A 19,423-nucleotide genomic window follows, 5' to 3' on the forward strand; every position below is an offset into this window, starting at 1 on the left:
ACACAATCTTCCACTCAGCATTTATCCAATAAGAATTGTTTTGATCGAGATAGTAATCACTAATGCACCGTATTTTTTACCCCTTAACCACTATTCAAATGCTTGCTTCTCATCGCATCTCTGAGTGTCCAAACGCATAAAATCCTGGAAAAAAATTTGGTGATATCAGGGAAGTATCACCCTCGGCGTTGAAAAACAACACAAAAGTTCACAGGCGGCGACGCGACGATCTTCCAATTCAGCAGTCAACTGACGTAGGCCTCATTTTGAAGACATCTTATTGAAATGCAGAACATTATGCACAACACGTTGAACTGAACCAAAGCTAATATTCATGATTGTGGCGATTTCTTTCAGCGTAATACGCCTGTTTTCTGTTACAAGCTGTTCCGCTAACGCAATCTTTTCGTCGGTCACTACGAGCCTGTCGCGGTCGGGCATCGAGGAGCATCCTCCAAAGATGTTATGCCATTTTTAAACTTCCTACACTTCTAGTATACTTACTGCAGGAACAAACACGAGTTACCATACTTTGCTGACATCCTGCGATGGATTTCAATTGGTTTCACACCTTTAACTCTCAAAACCGGATCACCGAATGCTATTCTAACGTGATGCATATGGACAGTGAGGAGGCCACCGTGATACTGACGCTTTCGCATTCGTCGTTCTTCCAGCAACACCCTGCCACCTGTTGGTCATTAAGTGCAACTCAACATATTACTGCCATGTATCCAAGCAATCGTCCAACTTTACGTCATTTGATTGCATTTTTAAGGTTTTCATTTGATCCTCCCTCGGCTTTATATATATATATATATATATATATATATATATATATATATAACTGAATCGGTTGAAAGTACAAAGCTTAAAAGTGCAAAGCATTAATATGTTGATAAATATGAATAATTTAATGAGTAAAAAAAAGCTACTACTCACCGCAAAAAAATATGTAGCAAAATTTTCTTCTACATGCAACAGGTAGAGCTTTCGGAAGATGCTACTTCCTTCTTCAGCTCGTGGTAGACTCCAAAAAGGATAAAAGAACATGAAGGAAGGGTAAAAAATTATTAAAATGTTAAGATATGTAAAAAACAAATCTTCTGTCAAACATTAAAACACACGGGGATAGACACTCACTGACATTGTACACTGCTGTTCACTATTTTCTGTTCTTGCTTTCCAAATGGTGAAAGTATGTAGTGAAAAGATTACTCCAAATGATATTTATTTCTCCTCTATCCAGGTTAAGTGAGGGCCTTTCTTTGTGAATATATGATTCTTTAATTTTTCGTTCCGTTGATGTTTTTGCTTTTTCAATTAAACATGATTCCACGATATGATGGTTATAATCTCTAAGATGCGTTGCTAGACCGGATAACTGTTGCAGATTCCGAGATTTCGACGTACTAACGTTCAGTTATTCTAGTGCCAATGTTTCTCTTTGTTTGACCCATATACACTCTATCACACTGACATTTCACCCGATAGACGCCACTGCTTTGTAAAGGGTCAGTAAAAATGCTTTCAAATTATTTATGTATTTATCTATAGATTTTGGAGGAACTTCTGAAATTTTGATGTTGTGTCTTTGCAGAATCTTCTTAATTTTGCTGAAAAATGTGGAACCAAAGGGACGCCAATCCATCTGTCAGTTACGGCATCTGTTGTTGGTTGATTGTGGGCGACGACGACTTCTGTTGTACCTGTTTGTACCATTTTAACAATAAAGATTTTGGAAACCATTTTCCTGTCCAATTTGTAATAAATATTGTATTTCCTTGTTGAGATCCTCAGAGAGGTCTGAAAGTAAAAGAGCTCTCCTAAAAAAGTTTTTCCAAATATTTAATTTCTGAAACCATAAATGTGATGTTTTAAAGTTGATATATTTTGTACCAGCAGAAGGTTTGCGGTATACCGAAGTAACAAATTTATTGTCATGTCTTTTAATGGTAATGTCAAGAAAATTAAGAGCACCATTTTCTTCAAGTTCCTTCGTAAATTTTATTCTAGGGTGAATTTGATTAAACTCATCGAACAGTTTATTTAATTCTTGAGGGTCCTTGTACAAAATCGAAGTATCATCAGCATATCGAAAATATCTTATACAAGGAAATTTAGGAAGGATATTGGTTTCAAACATGTCCAGTACTAAATTAGAAAGTATTGGAGAAAGAGCATTACCCGTAGCCAATCCATCGCCCTGTCGGAAAATAGTGTCTTCAAATTGGAAGAAATTGTTCCTTAGACAAAAGGCTATTAGTCGAAAGATTAATTGAATCTCGTATGGGTTCACTTTTAGTTTAAGTAAAGCCAGTTCCACTGCCTGTAGAGCCAGGTCTACTGATATTGAAGAATACATTTCCACAACATCAAAAAATGCCAAATGGATGGAGTTTGCAGCAACAAAGGAAGTCAAGCATGTTTTCTACTCCAAACTGTTTTTAACTGTGTATCTAACTGGAATAATCTTTGGAGTAATCTTTCCATACATACTTTCACCATTTGGAAAGCAAGAACAGAAAACAGTGAACAGCAGTGTACAATGTCAGTGAGCATCTATCCCCGTGTGTTTTAATGTTTGACAGAAGATTTGTTTTTTATATATCTTTACTTTATAACCAATTTTTACCTTTCCTTCGTGTTTTTTAAAAATCCTTTTTGGAGTCTACCCCAAGCTGAAGAAGGAAGCGCTACCAGTTACATGTAGAATAAAGTTCTGCTACATATTTCTTTGCGGTGAGTAGTAACCTTTTTGCTTTTTCTCATTGAATATAATCACCGCTCGCAATATTATAATATCAATAATTTAGTATTTTTAATATTTTTTTTTTTTAAATATTAGCACTAATTACTAATATCGTACAACTTGTATAGGGAACTAAAAATCAAACATCGTATTAATGGAATTAAAATATGGCTCAGAGATTTAATGAGTGAAAAATACCGAAGTGTGAATTTTATGACAAAATAGAAAAAACTAACAGGTTTTCGTTACATCATATCCTCCATAGCTGCTAATTCGATGAAAAATGTGAAAAAATGCGATACTATGTTAGGAATCGAATACAGGTCCTCGGCTTACCATTTCGGTTCGCTAACCATTGGACTACCTACTACGATCCTTCCCTAACCTTTTGTTCTTGAAATCAATGTTGATACTTGCAAGGGCGTCGATCCTGGAGGGGGCCCGAGAGGGCCCGGGCCTTCCCAAAGCTCATGTGGGCCCCCGTATTGTATTTATAAATATACAATATTTGGTATAATTTGAATGCAATTTGTCTTAAAATCTTCATTTATGTCTTCTGCATCTGAATGCCACCCCCAAAATTTACAGAGAAATCGGCGCCCTTGGATACTTGTCACATAGATTATACCACAACTTTTATTATGCTTAAACAACCCAGTGTTCATATTAATTAAGAAGGTGGAGCAATTATCAGCTCATTGGTACAATAAGTTCTATTCAGGTTCCATTCTAGGTTCAATCATGGAACTTTTAATTTAAATTATAAATAGTATTTAATAATGTGTTAAATAAAATCATTGCAACAGAAGATTGTTCGTATTTAAAACAAACAAAAAATATCGTAATTCAAATGCACTAACGTTCAATGTACTTTCTAAATAAACTTGTGACATACAAACCTCTAGAGAAATTTTGGAATTCTTGTCGCAACATCAGAAGATAGTCATAAGAATCTAAAGTAAAAGGTGAAAATAATTATAAACAATCATACATGCAACAAACTTACTCTAATATTTTTGTATTTAATGTTGTTTAAACTATATTGAAATAATAGTTCTTAGACTAATATTTATATGAAAATATACAAGTTCAAATTAAATAATATATGTAATTTAGTAACATTTTTTTACTCCAGTATTTGCGATAATTTACTTTACTGCCTAAATCCGAGTAGAGACTGTTACTATTAGTAAACAACTAAGCTTCAGATCGTAAAACTTTGCAATTAAAATTCTTCTGAGAAATTTCTTACCTCATAATTACACATTGGAATTTTATACAAATGCATATTTTGTTTGCGTATATGCATCTCTGTTAAACTTGATAGATGTTTCTAACGACAGTGGTAAAGCTCAAATTTCAGATTTTATAGAGCATATAAGTGCATAATTCAAAGATTGGAGCATATATTGGTGCTTGAGATCATATTCAGCATATTCTATAAGTTTTTATTTCAGATTTACGGTAATAGGATGGAATAAATCCAATATTAGTTTGTATTTTCAATACACATACATGTCTATACAACAGAACGGCTTTTTGTATGGGAAAATGGTAGAATGCCTGGTTTATGGAGGACCAATAATGTTAGCAATCGATCAATACAGCAAAAGACGCATACAATTGCCAAGGCGTTAAGCGAAATCTGATAGTGATAAAGACATTGTAATGTCATGTCGACATCAATTCTGAAATACTGGACACGAGGAATGGTGTTCAAGTGAACGCTCAGCTCTAGTTGATAAAGTTCAGCATGAAATCCAGTCAGTAGTAAATTTGGGCGCTCTGTGGAAAATAAATTGACGGATGTTATTACAGAAACTCCGTCTATAAAACAGTTGAAGCCAAGGGACAATACCTTCAAGTGTTAAATTTGAACTTGCCAGAAGACATAGACATTAAACTTGCTTGTGTGTGTGTAAATATTGTCCAGTAACATCTACGGATGTTAACTGGTCATTTTGTGGCTACAAATGTCACAAATCGACACAAAAAATTGAAGAGAAGCATCTTGTGATATGTATTGTAAGGCTCATCACGGAAAGAAGTAAATCCTTAAAAATGACTTGAAAATACAATTATAAAAATCATGTTCTCATGTCACTGTGTTGATTTTGATCTCATAATTTGTGTGTCTTTTAAAAAGCTAGGAGTATATAAACTGTAAGTGTCATAAAAAATAAATTTCGAAGCAAAGTCTCTGAAAGGTAAAGTTATATTTCACCTTTAAAATTTTGTTACGACTTTGCTGCATGTTTGAAAACGCTACCTTTTATTGCATTGTTAGTGCATATTAAGTGCATGTTTTAATACATCTAACAACACAGTTGCAATGCATATTTCATGAATTTAAAGTGCTTAAAAATCCAATGTCTAAATGTAACTTTCCATTTAGCATAGTCTTGATGGTACTTCCACCTACAAAAAGAATTATGCTGAACTTGTAATATCCTTTTCATTGATATGGATGAGAATTTTCTTACTTTTATTGTGTAAGCTGATTCTGTTATTTTAATAAAAGGTATTAAATATATATATTTATATTCTACCTACATGGAGTTGTCCTGGAAAAGAGGTAAGTGTTTCCATATTTGAAATAGGAGACCCAGCTTTTATTACCCTAAGGAGTTCACTTTCTCTTCTTATATATATATATATACAGAAAGTTCCCGGAGAAACAGTCAAAAAGTTCCCGGAGAAACAATCAAACAGTTCCCGGAGAAACAGTCAAAAAGTTCCCGGAGAAACAGTCAAAAAGTTCCCGGAGAAACAGTCAAAAAGTTCCCGGAGTGTTGTTCCAGTCTTGACAAACACAATGCAATCACAATGACTAGTGTACAGTACAATCTTTACGTTCCCTAATTATGAATATGACACGTGTGAACAGGCCATAACAGGGCAGAGTGCGAGTAGCGAAGCTGAACAGAAGAGTGTCTGGTGATCAGTTGGTGGGTTGTCGCAGTTCGAGCAACGCGTAAACATCAAGTTCATGGGCAAATTGGGGAAAATCTGATTCAGAGATTCGATAGACTTAAAAACAACTTAGTACCATCGAATGTTTGATTCTTCCCAAAGCTTAAAAATAGGCCTCAAAAGTACCCGTTTCGACACCGTAGTAGAAATCGACGCAACGGCGGGACTTCGGAAGATACCAAGAGAGGTATTTCGTCGGTAAACAGCTTAGTACCATCGAATGTTTGGTTCTTCCCAAAGCTTAAAAATAGGCCTCAAAAGTACCCGTTTCGACACCGTAGTAGAAATCGACGCAACGGCGGGACTTCGGAAGATACCAAGAGAGGTATTTCGTCGGTAAACAGCTTAGTACCATCGAATGTTTGGTTCTTCCCAAAGCTTAAAAATAGGCCTCAAAAGTACCCGTTTCGACACCGTAGTAGAAATCGACGCAACGGCGGGACTTCGGAAGATATCAAGAGAGGTATTTCGTCGGTAAACAGCTTAGTACCATCGAATGTTTGGTTCTTCCCAAAGCTTAAAAATAGGCCTCAAAAGTACCCGTTTCGACACCGTAGTAGAAATCGACGCAACGGCGGGACTTCGGAAGATACCAAGAGAGGTATTTCGTCGGTAAACAGCTTAGTACCATCGAATGTTTGGTTCTTCCCAAAGCTTAAAAATAGGCCTCAAAAGTACCCGTTTCGACACCGTAGTAGAAATCGACGCAACGGCGGGACTTCGGAAGATATCAAGAGAGGTATTTCGTCGGTAAACAGCTTAGTACCATCGAATGTTTGGTTCTTCCCAAAGCTTAAAAATAGGCCTCAAAAGTACCCGTTTCGACACCGTAGTAGAAATCGACGCAACGGCGGGACTTCGGAAGATACCAAGAGAGGTATTTCGTCGGTAAACAGCTTAGTACCATCGAATGTTTGGTTCTTCCCAAAGCTTAAAAATAGGCCTCAAAAGTACCCGTTTCGACACCGTAGTAGAAATCGACGCAACGGCGGGACTTCGGAAGATATCAAGAGAGGTATTTCGTCGGTGAACAGCTTAGTACCATCGAATGTTTGGTTCTTCCCAAAGCTTAAAAATAGGCCTCAAAAGTACCCGTTTCGACACCGTAGTAGAAATCGACGCAACGGCGGGACTTCGGAAGATATCAAGAGAGGTATTTCGTCGGTAAACAGCTTAGTACCATCGAATGTTTGGTTCTTCCCAAAGCTTAAAAATAGGCCTCAAAAGTACCCGTTTCGACACCGTAGTAGAAATCGACGCAACGGCGGGACTTCGGAAGATACCAAGAGAGGTATTTCGTCGGTAAACAGCTTAGTACCATCGAATGTTTGGTTCTTCCCAAAGCTTAAAAATAGGCCTCAAAAGTACCCGTTTCGACACCGTAGTAGAAATCGACGCAACGGCGGGACTTCGGAAGATACCAAGAGAGGTATTTCGTCGGTAAACAGCTTAGTACCATCGAATGTTTGGTTCTTCCCAAAGCTTAAAAATAGGCCTCAAAAGTACCCGTTTCGACACCGTAGTAGAAATCGACGCAACGGCGGGACTTCGGAAGATACCAAGAGAGGTATTTCGTCGGTAAACAGCTTAGTACCATCGAATGTTTGGTTCTTCCCAAAGCTTAAAAATAGGCCTCAAAAGTACCCGTTTCGACACCGTAGTAGAAATCGACGCAACGGCGGGACTTCGGAAGATACCAAGAGAGGTATTTCGTCGGTAAACAGCTTAGTACCATCGAATGTTTGGTTCTTCCCAAAGCTTAAAAATAGGCCTCAAAAGTACCCGTTTCGACACCGTAGTAGAAATCGACGCAACGGCGGGACTTCGGAAGATACCAAGAGAGGTATTTCGTCGGTAAACAGCTTAGTACCATCGAATGTTTGGTTCTTCCCAAAGCTTAAAAATAGGCCTCAAAAGTACCCGTTTCGACACCGTAGTAGAAATCGACGCAACGGCGGGACTTCGGAAGATACCAAGAGAGGTATTTCGTCGGTAAACAGCTTAGTACCATCGAATGTTTGGTTCTTCCCAAAGCTTAAAAATAGGCCTCAAAAGTACCCGTTTCGACACCGTAGTAGAAATCGACGCAACGGCGGGACTTCGGAAGATACCAAGAGAGGTATTTCGTCGGTAAACAGCTTAGTACCATCGAATGTTTGGTTCTTCCCAAAGCTTAAAAATAGGCCTCAAAAGTACCCGTTTCGACACCGTAGTAGAAATCGACGCAACGGCGGGACTTCGGAAGATACCAAGAGAGGTATTTCATCGGTAAACAGCTTAGTACCATCGAATGTTTGGTTCTTCCCAAAGCTTAAAAATAGGCCTCAAAAGTACCCGTTTCGACACCGTAGTAGAAATCGACGCAACGGCGGGACTTCGGAAGATACCAAGAGAGGTATTTCGTCGGTAAACAGCTTAGTACCATCGAATGTTTGGTTCTTCCCAAAGCTTAAAAATAGGCCTCAAAAGTACCCGTTTCGACACCGTAGTAGAAATCGACGCAACGGCGGGACTTCGGAAGATACCAAGAGAGGTATTTCGTCGGTAAACAGCTTAGTACCATCGAATGTTTGGTTCTTCCCAAAGCTTAAAAATAGGCCTCAAAAGTACCCGTTTCGACACCGTAGTAGAAATCGACGCAACGGCGGGACTTCGGAAGATACCAAGAGAGGTATTTCGTCGGTAAACAGCTTAGTACCATCGAATGTTTGGTTCTTCCCAAAGCTTAAAAATAGGCCTCAAAAGTACCCGTTTCGACACCGTAGTAGAAATCGACGCAACGGCGGGACTTCGGAAGATACCAAGAGAGGTATTTCGTCGGTAAACAGCTTAGTACCATCGAATGTTTGGTTCTTCCCAAAGCTTAAAAATAGGCCTCAAAAGTACCCGTTTCGACACCGTAGTAGAAATCGACGCAACGGCGGGACTTCGGAAGATATCAAGAGAGGTATTTCGTCGGTAAACAGCTTAGTACCATCGAATGTTTGGTTCTTCCCAAAGCTTAAAAATAGGCCTCAAAAGTACCCGTTTCGACACCGTAGTAGAAATCGACGCAACGGCGGGACTTCGGAAGATACCAAGAGAGGTATTTCGTCGGTAAACAGCTTAGTACCATCGAATGTTTGGTTCTTCCCAAAGCTTAAAAATAGGCCTCAAAAGTACCCGTTTCGACACCGTAGTAGAAATCGACGCAACGGCGGGACTTCGGAAGATACCAAGAGAGGTATTTCGTCGGTAAACAGCTTAGTACCATCGAATGTTTGGTTCTTCCCAAAGCTTAAAAATAGGCCTCAAAAGTACCCGTTTCGACACCGTAGTAGAAATCGACGCAACGGCGGGACTTCGGAAGATACCAAGAGAGGTATTTCGTCGGTAAACAGCTTAGTACCATCGAATGTTTGGTTCTTCCCAAAGCTTAAAAATAGGCCTCAAAAGTACCCGTTTCGACACCGTAGTAGAAATCGACGCAACGGCGGGACTTCGGAAGATATCAAGAGAGGTATTTCGTCGGTAAACAGCTTAGTACCATCGAATGTTTGGTTCTTCCCAAAGCTTAAAAATAGGCCTCAAAAGTACCCGTTTCGACACCGTAGTAGAAATCGACGCAACGGCGGGACTTCGGAAGATACCAAGAGAGGTATTTCGTCGGTAAACAGCTTAGTACCATCGAATGTTTGGTTCTTCCTAAAGCTTAAAAATAGGCCTCAAAAGTACCCGTTTCGACACCGTAGTAGAAATCGACGCAACGGCGGGACTTCGGAAGATACCAAGAGAGGTATTTCGTCGGTAAACAGCTTAGTACCATCGAATGTTTGGTTCTTCCCAAAGCTTAAAAATAGGCCTCAAAAGTACCCGTTTCGACACCGTAGTAGAAATCGACGCAACGGCGGGACTTCGGAAGATATCAAGAGAGGTATTTCGTCGGTAAACAGCTTAGTACCATCGAATGTTTGGTTCTTCCCAAAGCTTAAAAATAGGCCTCAAAAGTACCCGTTTCGACACCGTAGTAGAAATCGACGCAACGGCGGGACTTCGGAAGATACCAAGAGAGGTATTTCGTCGGTAAACAGCTTAGTACCATCGAATGTTTGGTTCTTCCCAAAGCTTAAAAATAGGCCTCAAAAGTACCCGTTTCGACACCGTAGTAGAAATCGACGCAACGGCGGGACTTCGGAAGATACCAAGAGAGGTATTTCGTCGGTAAACAGCTTAGTACCATCGAATGTTTGGTTCTTCCCAAAGCTTAAAAATAGGCCTCAAAAGTACCCGTTTCGACACCGTAGTAGAAATCGACGCAACGGCGGGACTTCGGAAGATACCAAGAGAGGTATTTCGTCGGTAAACAGCTTAGTACCATCGAATGTTTGGTTCTTCCCAAAGCTTAAAAATAGGCCTCAAAAGTACCCGTTTCGACACCGTAGTAGAAATCGACGCAACGGCGGGACTTCGGAAGATACCAAGAGAGGTATTTCGTCGGTGTTTCCCCCAATGGCAGCAGTGGTGGAACAAGTGTATGTGTGTGTGTTTCGAAGGCATTAACGTTGAAGGCGATTACGTAAATGTGTGCTTATATTGTGGTAATAAAGAACTACAACAGAATTCTGGGATGTTTTTGACTTCACCTCGTATACATATTTTAGTGCTAAAAGAGGACGCTACACTCCAATGAAGATTAAATTTAAGAATAGTATTTGATTATTATCGTTACATTGACATAAAAATGACTCTTTTATTATTACAAGGGAAAAGATATCAAAATAAGTAAATAAAGAAAATTAGGTAGTTCATAATGAAAATTTTCTTTAACTCAACATAAAATAAAACGGGAGCTTAAAGTGCGTCAAAGATGGAATATTTCACGAGACTCTCATAGTAAGACTATCCATGACTTTGGATTGATTATTTTAACAAAAGAAACACTGACCAAAGCTTAAAACCCACTTTATTTTAAATTATAATTTGTAACGGTTTCGGATATCTAACAGAATATATATATGTTTGTATTTTCATTTATTGTCGATAGTGTCTGAAGAAGGATATGATAGATATCCGAAACCGTTACAAATTATAATTTAAAATAAAGTGGGTTTTAAGCTTTGTAAGTGTTTCTTTTGTTAAGAGACTCTCATGTTAAGGAGATGAAACGTGTTATTAAAACCAAGTGGAAAAGCACCCAGCATTTTCGGAAATTACGCTTTTAAGCAGGATAGAGGAGAAAAAGACAATATTTGTTTTTTATTAATATATAAAAATGACATAGACGTTGACTGTCTCGTCATCACGGAGAAACGGCTAAACCATTTGATGTGGATTTTGTACATTGGTGCCACGTGGTTCAAGTTGGACATTTATCTTGGTTTTGGCATTAAAATGCGTATCCTACGAGGGAGAAGTAATTCAAAAATCTATATATTAAAATGATACGTTTATATGTTTGTGATCAAGGAAAGTTTATATGTTTGTGGCCAGTTTTTTGGCAATGATATCTCGGAAACCACAAGCTTTAGAAACGTGCCGTTTTCACTGGTCGATTGCAAATTTTGTGTAGCTTGTTAAATTCTAATTGAATATATTTTTTAAAGAATTGCTGTTATTTGTTTATTACATTTTTTAGGGGTACCTGGAAGTATTAAGTTTCTTTTTTTAAAAAAAGTAATGCATCATATCCTACGAGTTATACACTCCAACATCACACATTTGTATACGGGGTTAGTATATCTCTCCGTCCTTTGTTTCATGGCCAAATGATAATGAAACACGAACGATAACCATTCCTCCAGGCTGAGATGAATTTTTATTGTTTGGAGTGTTTTGCCCAATGAACATCATGTACCACTCACATTATAATTAGTTGTGTGTATAATGTATTTGCTTATTGCATACTGCAGGCAAAAAGAAAGAAAACACTGATCATACATGAATTAGAAACTTCAACCGGAAGGAGACTCAAATCTTGCAAATGGTGTGAGATATTTAAAAAATAATCGAAAAAATCTCCCCTTTATGATACTATTTGCCGATTTTTATCAAGACATCCTTCACTTGTGTCTTTAAAGGGACATGTACAGATGTTGCGAGGAATAATAACAATAACATTTATAATCATATGTGAATGATGCGCTGTGTAGAGAGTGCCAGGTTCAGATAGTACCTTTAAAATATTTTTCTATAAACATTTTCTTCCCGTGAAAGGAACGCATGTTTCAACTAGTAATTGAATAACCAAATAAACAGATAAATGTGAATGAGAATTTACCTTTGTCTAAGGTATCATCATCCCACTCAGTGTCATAGTTTCCATAATCAAATCCACCCACGCCTGAAATCAGAAATTAATAACGTTTTAGTTGCTATCTTTTATGATGATTCATAATATGTAAAACACTAAAACAACTGTTTAATTATCTCTTAGTTGTAGTCTACCACAATAACTCGAACTGGAACCATTAATAATCAACAACAGCAACCATATGACAACACTGAGAAATGGAGAGGAAGAAAGGTGGCTAGAATCTACACTTAAATGTACAATTCTAACATTTATCTGACACAATAGAGGAAAACTCTGGAAAATTTTGAGCCATGACGACGGTCTCCAAATTCAAACCTGGAATCTCCCAGCTTTAAATCAAAAACGCTAACCATTAACCCACGATTAGAATTTTATACAGGGTCAAGTCACAATATTTTGGGAACAGATTCTCCACAAAAAAACGAGAAAAAAAAGTTCACTGTGCTCAAAACTGGATAGTTTCGGAGTTATAGGATGCCGAAAACGTGAAACAAATGAACTTTATAAGTTCATAGCTTCACTACTATGGGACCTATCGTAGTTGGGTCAAAACATTACTGAGGAACTGGTATGTGAACTATCCAAATATTCATGTTTAAGAATGCTCCAGCACTTGTACACCAATTTTTAGAGAGGTAGGTGGAGAGTGATCAGGTACTCAGAAACAGCCTCTCTAAAAATGATTGTGCAAGTATCGGAGGTTTTGAAAGATGGATATTTTGATATTTAACATACTAGTTCCTCAGTGATGTCTTGATCCGATTGCGATCGATCCTATAGTAGTAGAACTATGGACCTTTAAAATTGATTTTTTCATGTTTTCGGCACCCTATAACAACTAAATTATACACTTCCAGTCACTTCTATATGAACTATTTTTCTTGTTTTGATGTAAGAAATCTATTCCCAAATATTGTGACGCATATTTGTAACACCCTGTATAATTCTTACTAAAAGAAATTAGATTCTATTTTTAAATATTCATTTAGTTACTTTAATGTGTTTGTTTTTTCAACAGATACTGTTCTAATTCGTAATCTTTTATTTAAAAAAAAAACTATTCTATATTCAATTTATTCTGAATTTTGCGACACATTCAATAAATTAATTTAAATACTGCGTGTTTACATATCTATACTCAAGATTTTGACAATGGAATAAGAAGATGTATAAAAGAAAGCAACAATGCGTATTTGATTTACGTAACCGGAAAATACTTAATCAAAATTGAGATTTTTTTCAAGGTAAGATAAATAAATTTAGTTTTGTTCTAGCACTAGTAATAGTGGAAAAGGCACAAGTATGAAATGAAGGATAGGAATTTTGAGTAAAATAGCTTGACAGGTAGTAAAATATACAGAAATTTTTTTCTGTTGTTGTTGACTTGAGTTTAACGTCCCGTTCAGCAACTGGGCTATATGAGATGTGGACCTTCTGATTAACGTGGAATCCGAACCACATGAGCTCCCGCCGGGAATCGATCCCTGGTCTCCCACGCCAAAAAAGCGTACGCTAACCGCTTAGCCAAGAAGGAGCTTAGAAGTTTTTCAGTCTGACATTTTCAGTAATATCAATAGGTAAAATACTAGTAAAATTAGAGAGATTCTCTATTAAGAATAAAATTATTCAATGATGAGATAATGATAATGAGATTAGCTGTCTCTCTTTCTACACACACACACACACACACACACATATATATATATATATATATATATATATATATATATATATATATATATATATATATATATATATATATATATATATATATATATATATATATATATATATATACTATAGGGTGTTTCAAAACAACATCGACAACGTTTAAGAGGTGATTCCTAACACCAAAAATTATAGACCAACCTGGGTGCAGAAATCCGTCATTTTGGATTTATAGACTCCTGAAAACATCATGAGAAGATGAAATTAAAGGTCCATAGCTCCAATACTATGGGACCTACCGTAGTCGGGTCAAGACTTCTTTTAGGAACTAATGTGTGGGCTATTCAAAAATATACGTTTCAGAATAATAAGATACTCATGGAACAATTTTTATAGAGGGAGTTTTGTTATGGGTATATAATTTGAAGTAATCACCAACTACCTCTTAAAAAAAAAAAAAAAATTGCAGAAGTACCGTAGGATTCTGAAACATGGATATTTGAATAGGGCACATATTAAGTGAAGTCTTGACCGGACTACGGTAGATCCCATAGTATTGGAGCTATGGACCTTTAAAGTTCATTTTTTCATGTTTTCGGCAGCCTTTAAATCCGAAAGGAAGCATTTGTGCACCCAAGTTGGTCTATACTTTTTGTCTTATTTTGATCTCAGGAATCACCTCTCAAACGTTGTCGGTGTTGTTTCGAAACACACGATATATATAGGGTGTTAATGAACTATACTGACAAACTATAAGGGGTGATTCCTCATATCAAAATAAGAGAAAAGTTCATATGGACCTATGGCGAAATGTGCATAGTTTCAGAGCTAGGGCTGTCCAAAATTGCAAAAAAGCCAAATTTCAAAAGGCCCTATTTCGAATTTCAGAAAGTGTGGATGGTGGTCCTTATCAGCGTAAAGGAAGCCACACATACGCAATCCAAAAGTGCATGTTTCGTCAATTTTCAGTAGATACGTCAATTTCGTCAAGTGGTCGAAGTGAGATGGTATACGGTGGTATGCCATATCGCCTCTGGGTTTTCCCTGGTGAAGGCATACCACATCAGGTTTTTCAGTGAGCAAGACATACCGTCACTGGAGAGTAGATGCTAAATACTTTTACCATCTCCATTTTTATACACAGTAATTGAGGAATAGCTTTTCACGCAGGAAGATATTATTTCTTATGTAGAAATCATTTCTAAGTTGACAACACCGGCATTTTTTATTATTTTTTCCCTACTTTTTTTAAGGTCTCTTCAAGGAAATTCATCTAGTTTATATATTGATATGCCATATTAAATTGTTTCTTTATTATACATGTATGTGTCTTCTTGCCTTATTGCATTTAAATGTCGTGCTTTGAGCATGGGCGGAGTTAGGAGTTTTCTGCTGTGGGGGACGGATCTTCCGGGTGTTTGGAATACTCCTCAGTCGAGTGGGGTGTCCGGCAGTTTCTCGCAGGAAGTTCTTAACATAAAAACTCGATTTTTGAACATTTTCTTCTATAATTCTCTATAATACAACATAAGGGGATATTTTTAAAAATGTTTTTGACAGAATTGTTGGCGGGGAATCAAAGTATCTCAATCTCCCTTCTCCCCGTAACTACAGAGAAACTCTCCAATGGTTTTAGTCATTGTGCAAATAGAAATGTAATTTTTTAGGCAACATACCCTTACTGTGTTTCAATATTTAGATAGACGGTATGTCGAGTCTTAAAACATACTACTTGTGCTTTTTATCTACTTCGAACACTGGGTATACAGGGTATTCCCTAAAGAGTGTAATTCTCAGATATGCTCTCAATGTAGTTTTCAGATATACCCTGATTTCATGGAGGGTCCAAAGTAGGCAGAAGGTATGCCTTGACAACAAGAGATATCCAATGCTTCGGAAGGAAGTCAAAAGTGTTAGGAACCGGCAGCTCCATGTTTTTTTTTCTTCTTTTGGTGCTCGGAATCATATGTGATGCGATGTATTTTGTGACGGGGTATTTCACGTTTTCTTCACTTATAAACATGAAAGAAAACATAACAGCATGCATTTCCCCGAGTACGAGAAACCGTGCTGCTGACGGTCCTTAACACTTCCGACATCGCGCCAAAGGATTTTGTGTTCGTTGCTATCAAGGTTTACCGTTTGCCTGCTTTGGACCAATCATAAAGTCAGAGCATATCTCAAAATTCGGTTGATGGCATGTCTGAGAATTTCACCCTGAATGGAATACTCTGTACACCCACTGAAAATCAATGAAATATGCATTTTTGGATTGCGTATGCTTGACTTCCTTCATGCTGATAAATACCAATATCCACAGTTTCTGGAATTAGAAATAGGGCCTGTTGAAATTTGGCTTCTTCGCGATTTTGGGCAGCCCTAGCTCTGAAACTATGCACTTTTCCCACAGGTCCATATGAAGCGTTTCTTTTATTTTGATGTAAGGAATCACTTCTTATAGTTTGTCGGTATAGTTCATTAACACCCTGTATATATATACACAGGGTGTCCCAGGAGGAAGGGGCAATATTTTGCGAAATGGTAGTATGAGTGATTCTAAGCAAAAAAGTTGATATGAACACAGGTCCCAATCTCAACGGTTTGAGAGCTACAGGTTGTAAACCATTTTTGATTTTGTTGCGTATTGTTCACTCTGTAACCATTTTACAGAGGTAAGGCATGGCAGATTTGAAAGGGGATGGAATTACCTTTCCAACGGTATGCAGAATGTGGCACTGTTGTTTTCGGAAGGGAAGCTATTAACTGAAATTTGAGAAAGTTAAGATTATTTAAAGAAATTGGATGGCAACACTGATTCCAAATATCCCTCAATAACTTCTCTTCCAAAGATACCACTGCCACATATTGCACATCGTTGGAAAGGTCATTCTATCACCTTTAAAATCCGCTATGTGTCACTCCTGTAGAATAAATACAGGGTGAGCAATATGCAAAAAAAAAAAAAAAAAAAAAATTAAAAATGGTTCACAACCTGTAGCTCTCAAACCGATGAGATTAGGACCTATGTTTATATGAACTCTTTTGCTTAGAATCACTCATTCTACCATTTCTCAAAATATTGCCCCTTCCTCCTGGAACACCCTATATATATATACTGGGTACTATTGTTAATAATGATGTGAAATGTGAACGTGAAATAAAAGCAAGGATAGCAATAGCGAAAGAAGCCTTTAGGAGGAAGAAGATATTATTTTGTGGGACCTTGATTAAAGACTTGAGAAAAAGACACATAAAGTGTTTCGTGTGGAGTATTGCACTGTGTGGGTCAGAAACATGGACATTATGCAAAAATGATGAAAAACGACTGGAAGCTTTCGAAATGTAGGCGTGTAGAGAAATTGAGAGAATTAACTGGGTCGAGCGGAAAACGAATGAAAGGGTGTTAGAAATGATGGGGGGAAATAATTTTAAATATTATTAAGAAAAGGAAGAGAAACTGGTGGGACACTGGCATAAGTGAAGTTAGAAATTGTCTGCTGGGAGGGCAGACTTTGACAGGTCCTGGTAGGTGGCCATCTTATAGGTGGCATTGTTATTTTTTGGTCAAAAAGTTGGGGGGCAATGTTCCTCTATGCCCTCCATAGCTCCACCTATGGACACTGGGTAAGAAGGAACTGTATAATAAGAAATGTGCTAGAAGATTTGGTGGAAGGAAAGAGGTGGAGAGGGCGAAGGAGGTTACAATTGATGGCTGTATAAAAACAGAAAAATCGTATCTGAAGACGAAGATGTTACCTAAGACTGTGGAGTATGGAAGCTTTTCTTTATCGATACGACTTTCCTCAAAAGCCAAAACTCTCTCAATATTTCATTTACTGTACTTAGTACTGAGATTTATAAAATATTACGTCCCTTTCACTTCACCGTATGTGGTAGAAACTACTAAGTTCATCGGTAACTTCAGAATTTTATAATTTTCTTTAAATTTCTTTTGCTTCTCATTCCCTAGTACTTAATAATTTTTGTACATTCCCTTTTTCCATTAACCTCTATGATATAAGTAAAGAGCCTGATGTACTAAAAATAATACAAAATTTACCATTTTTCTGTTGCTTGTTTTTCATAAGTGAAAGGAAAGAATGAAATGTAACTTTACCGCAATCATAGAGAATATTATTCCACAACAGAAAATATCAATCTGAAGAATTTTCAGTGTTGCTATCCCTAGAAATTACAGTGTTGCCAGAATAACATTTCCCCCAAAACATAAGTTAATGTGTAACCATATGGTCCAGCTCAGCGAATAATAATGAAGAAAATTTTAACTTTTTAAGTGAACCTCGTATAAAAGCACTCTTAAGAATTTTTCTCTGAGCAAAAAGATAAATATGCATATGTATGTGTGCGTCGCGTCTGCGACGGAAGTCTTGGTAAACCCTCTCGTCTCTCCAAATACGATGCTAAAATTCGACACAAGGAGCAAACTTCGTCTCCAAAAGTTCCTGCCAATAGGTTGTCGTAGTTATTTTTAGCTCTGACATCAACAGATTGCATTGCGAGCCTGTCCGCTGGGTAAAAGCACGGAAAGGCGGGGAGAAAAGTCAAATCAGTCTGACGGTTGTTTCTGGTGCGATAACAGCTTGTAACCACGCAGTGTCTAAAAAATTACGTGAATTTACAAAAAGCATAATCAAAAGTAAAATAAAATGCTGTTTACGTACGTTTTCATAATTCAGTGTAACGTAAAATATCGTTAGTGCAACATATTATTCTAAATAAAAGAAAATGTAAAGCAACGCAGTCCAAAGCCTTCGGACAACTCTCAAAAGTTAAATCTAAATGAGCTAGCTGCGCAATGGAGAAACTTCAAGACCACCCGAAAGAAGATAAAATGGAAAGTAAGGAAATTCATCCCCCGCTCTTAAAGACATCCCCCTGGAACCGCTAGAAATTCCTTCTCTTAAACACCAAAGTGAGTGAGAAGTGAAAGTGCATAATAATAATAATAATAATAATAATAATAATAATAATAATAATAATAATAATAATAAAACGTACAATGTAGTGAAGTTCAATCGGTGGCTCGCGACTACCGCGTCTTCCGCGAGTGTAATAAGAATCATTGGGCCGAGTGTTAAATTTCCATTGTTATATTCAATTATTCTAATCAAAGTGCGAAAGTGTAATTTATTTTGTATTAGTGAAGTTTCAGTGTTATTGATTAAAATCAAGAAAATATAATTACACGTATTCTTTCATCATAATTTATCAAAATTATCACCATGATTTAAATTTGTATGTTAGAGTTTAAGATAACCTAATTTAGTTTTCTTTCCAGCATAAATAATTAATGTCCATACAATGTAATAATTTTTGCATTATTAACTTGTATCAGTATTGAGAATACGATTAGATTCAGTCTTTATGTCGATTACCCAAAATGTTCCGACCCGAACTCTGAACCGTACTATCCAGTGGCTATATGATCGGCTTTGGTAAAATCTTCGAACCGCTATTAAAGTCTAAAGAAGACGTTTAGGAAATAGAGAATCACATCCCGGACTACCATAAACGCCTAAGCCCTTCTAGGGATACACAGGACACGAACGCAATACAGTCATAAAATGGCTAGCCCGAACCAGGGACATACGGGAATTGAAATCTAGTACTTCATAAAGGCAGTGACTAGAGGAACGAATTCAACTTCATTTGACTAGGTATCATGTTGCTTTGGTATCCTGTGAACTACCTTTTAAATAATAGTTGTATTTAGTTTG

The 19,423-nt window shown here is 37.1% G+C and overlaps 1 protein-coding gene across 1 annotated transcript in view; it reads right to left on the bottom strand.

Moving 5' to 3' along the window:
* The window catches only part of LOC145692677 (uncharacterized), a 1,521,027-nt gene that overhangs the window by 125,405 nt on the left and 1,376,199 nt on the right, over positions 1-19,423 (bottom strand). The window contains exons 390-391 of the mRNA XM_081768059.1: positions 11,982-12,044; positions 3,652-3,705 (exon numbers count right to left, since the gene is read on the bottom strand). Coding sequence (XP_081624185.1) covers positions 3,652-3,705; positions 11,982-12,044 — 117 coding nt within the window. The remainder of the gene's footprint in view (positions 1-3,651; positions 3,706-11,981; positions 12,045-19,423) is intronic.

The sequence above is a fragment of the Thermobia domestica genome, chromosome 8 (genome assembly GCF_964235325.1).
Source record: "Thermobia domestica chromosome 8, izTheDome1.hap1.1, whole genome shotgun sequence".
Classification (NCBI taxonomy): Eukaryota; Metazoa; Arthropoda; class Insecta; order Zygentoma; family Lepismatidae; genus Thermobia; species Thermobia domestica.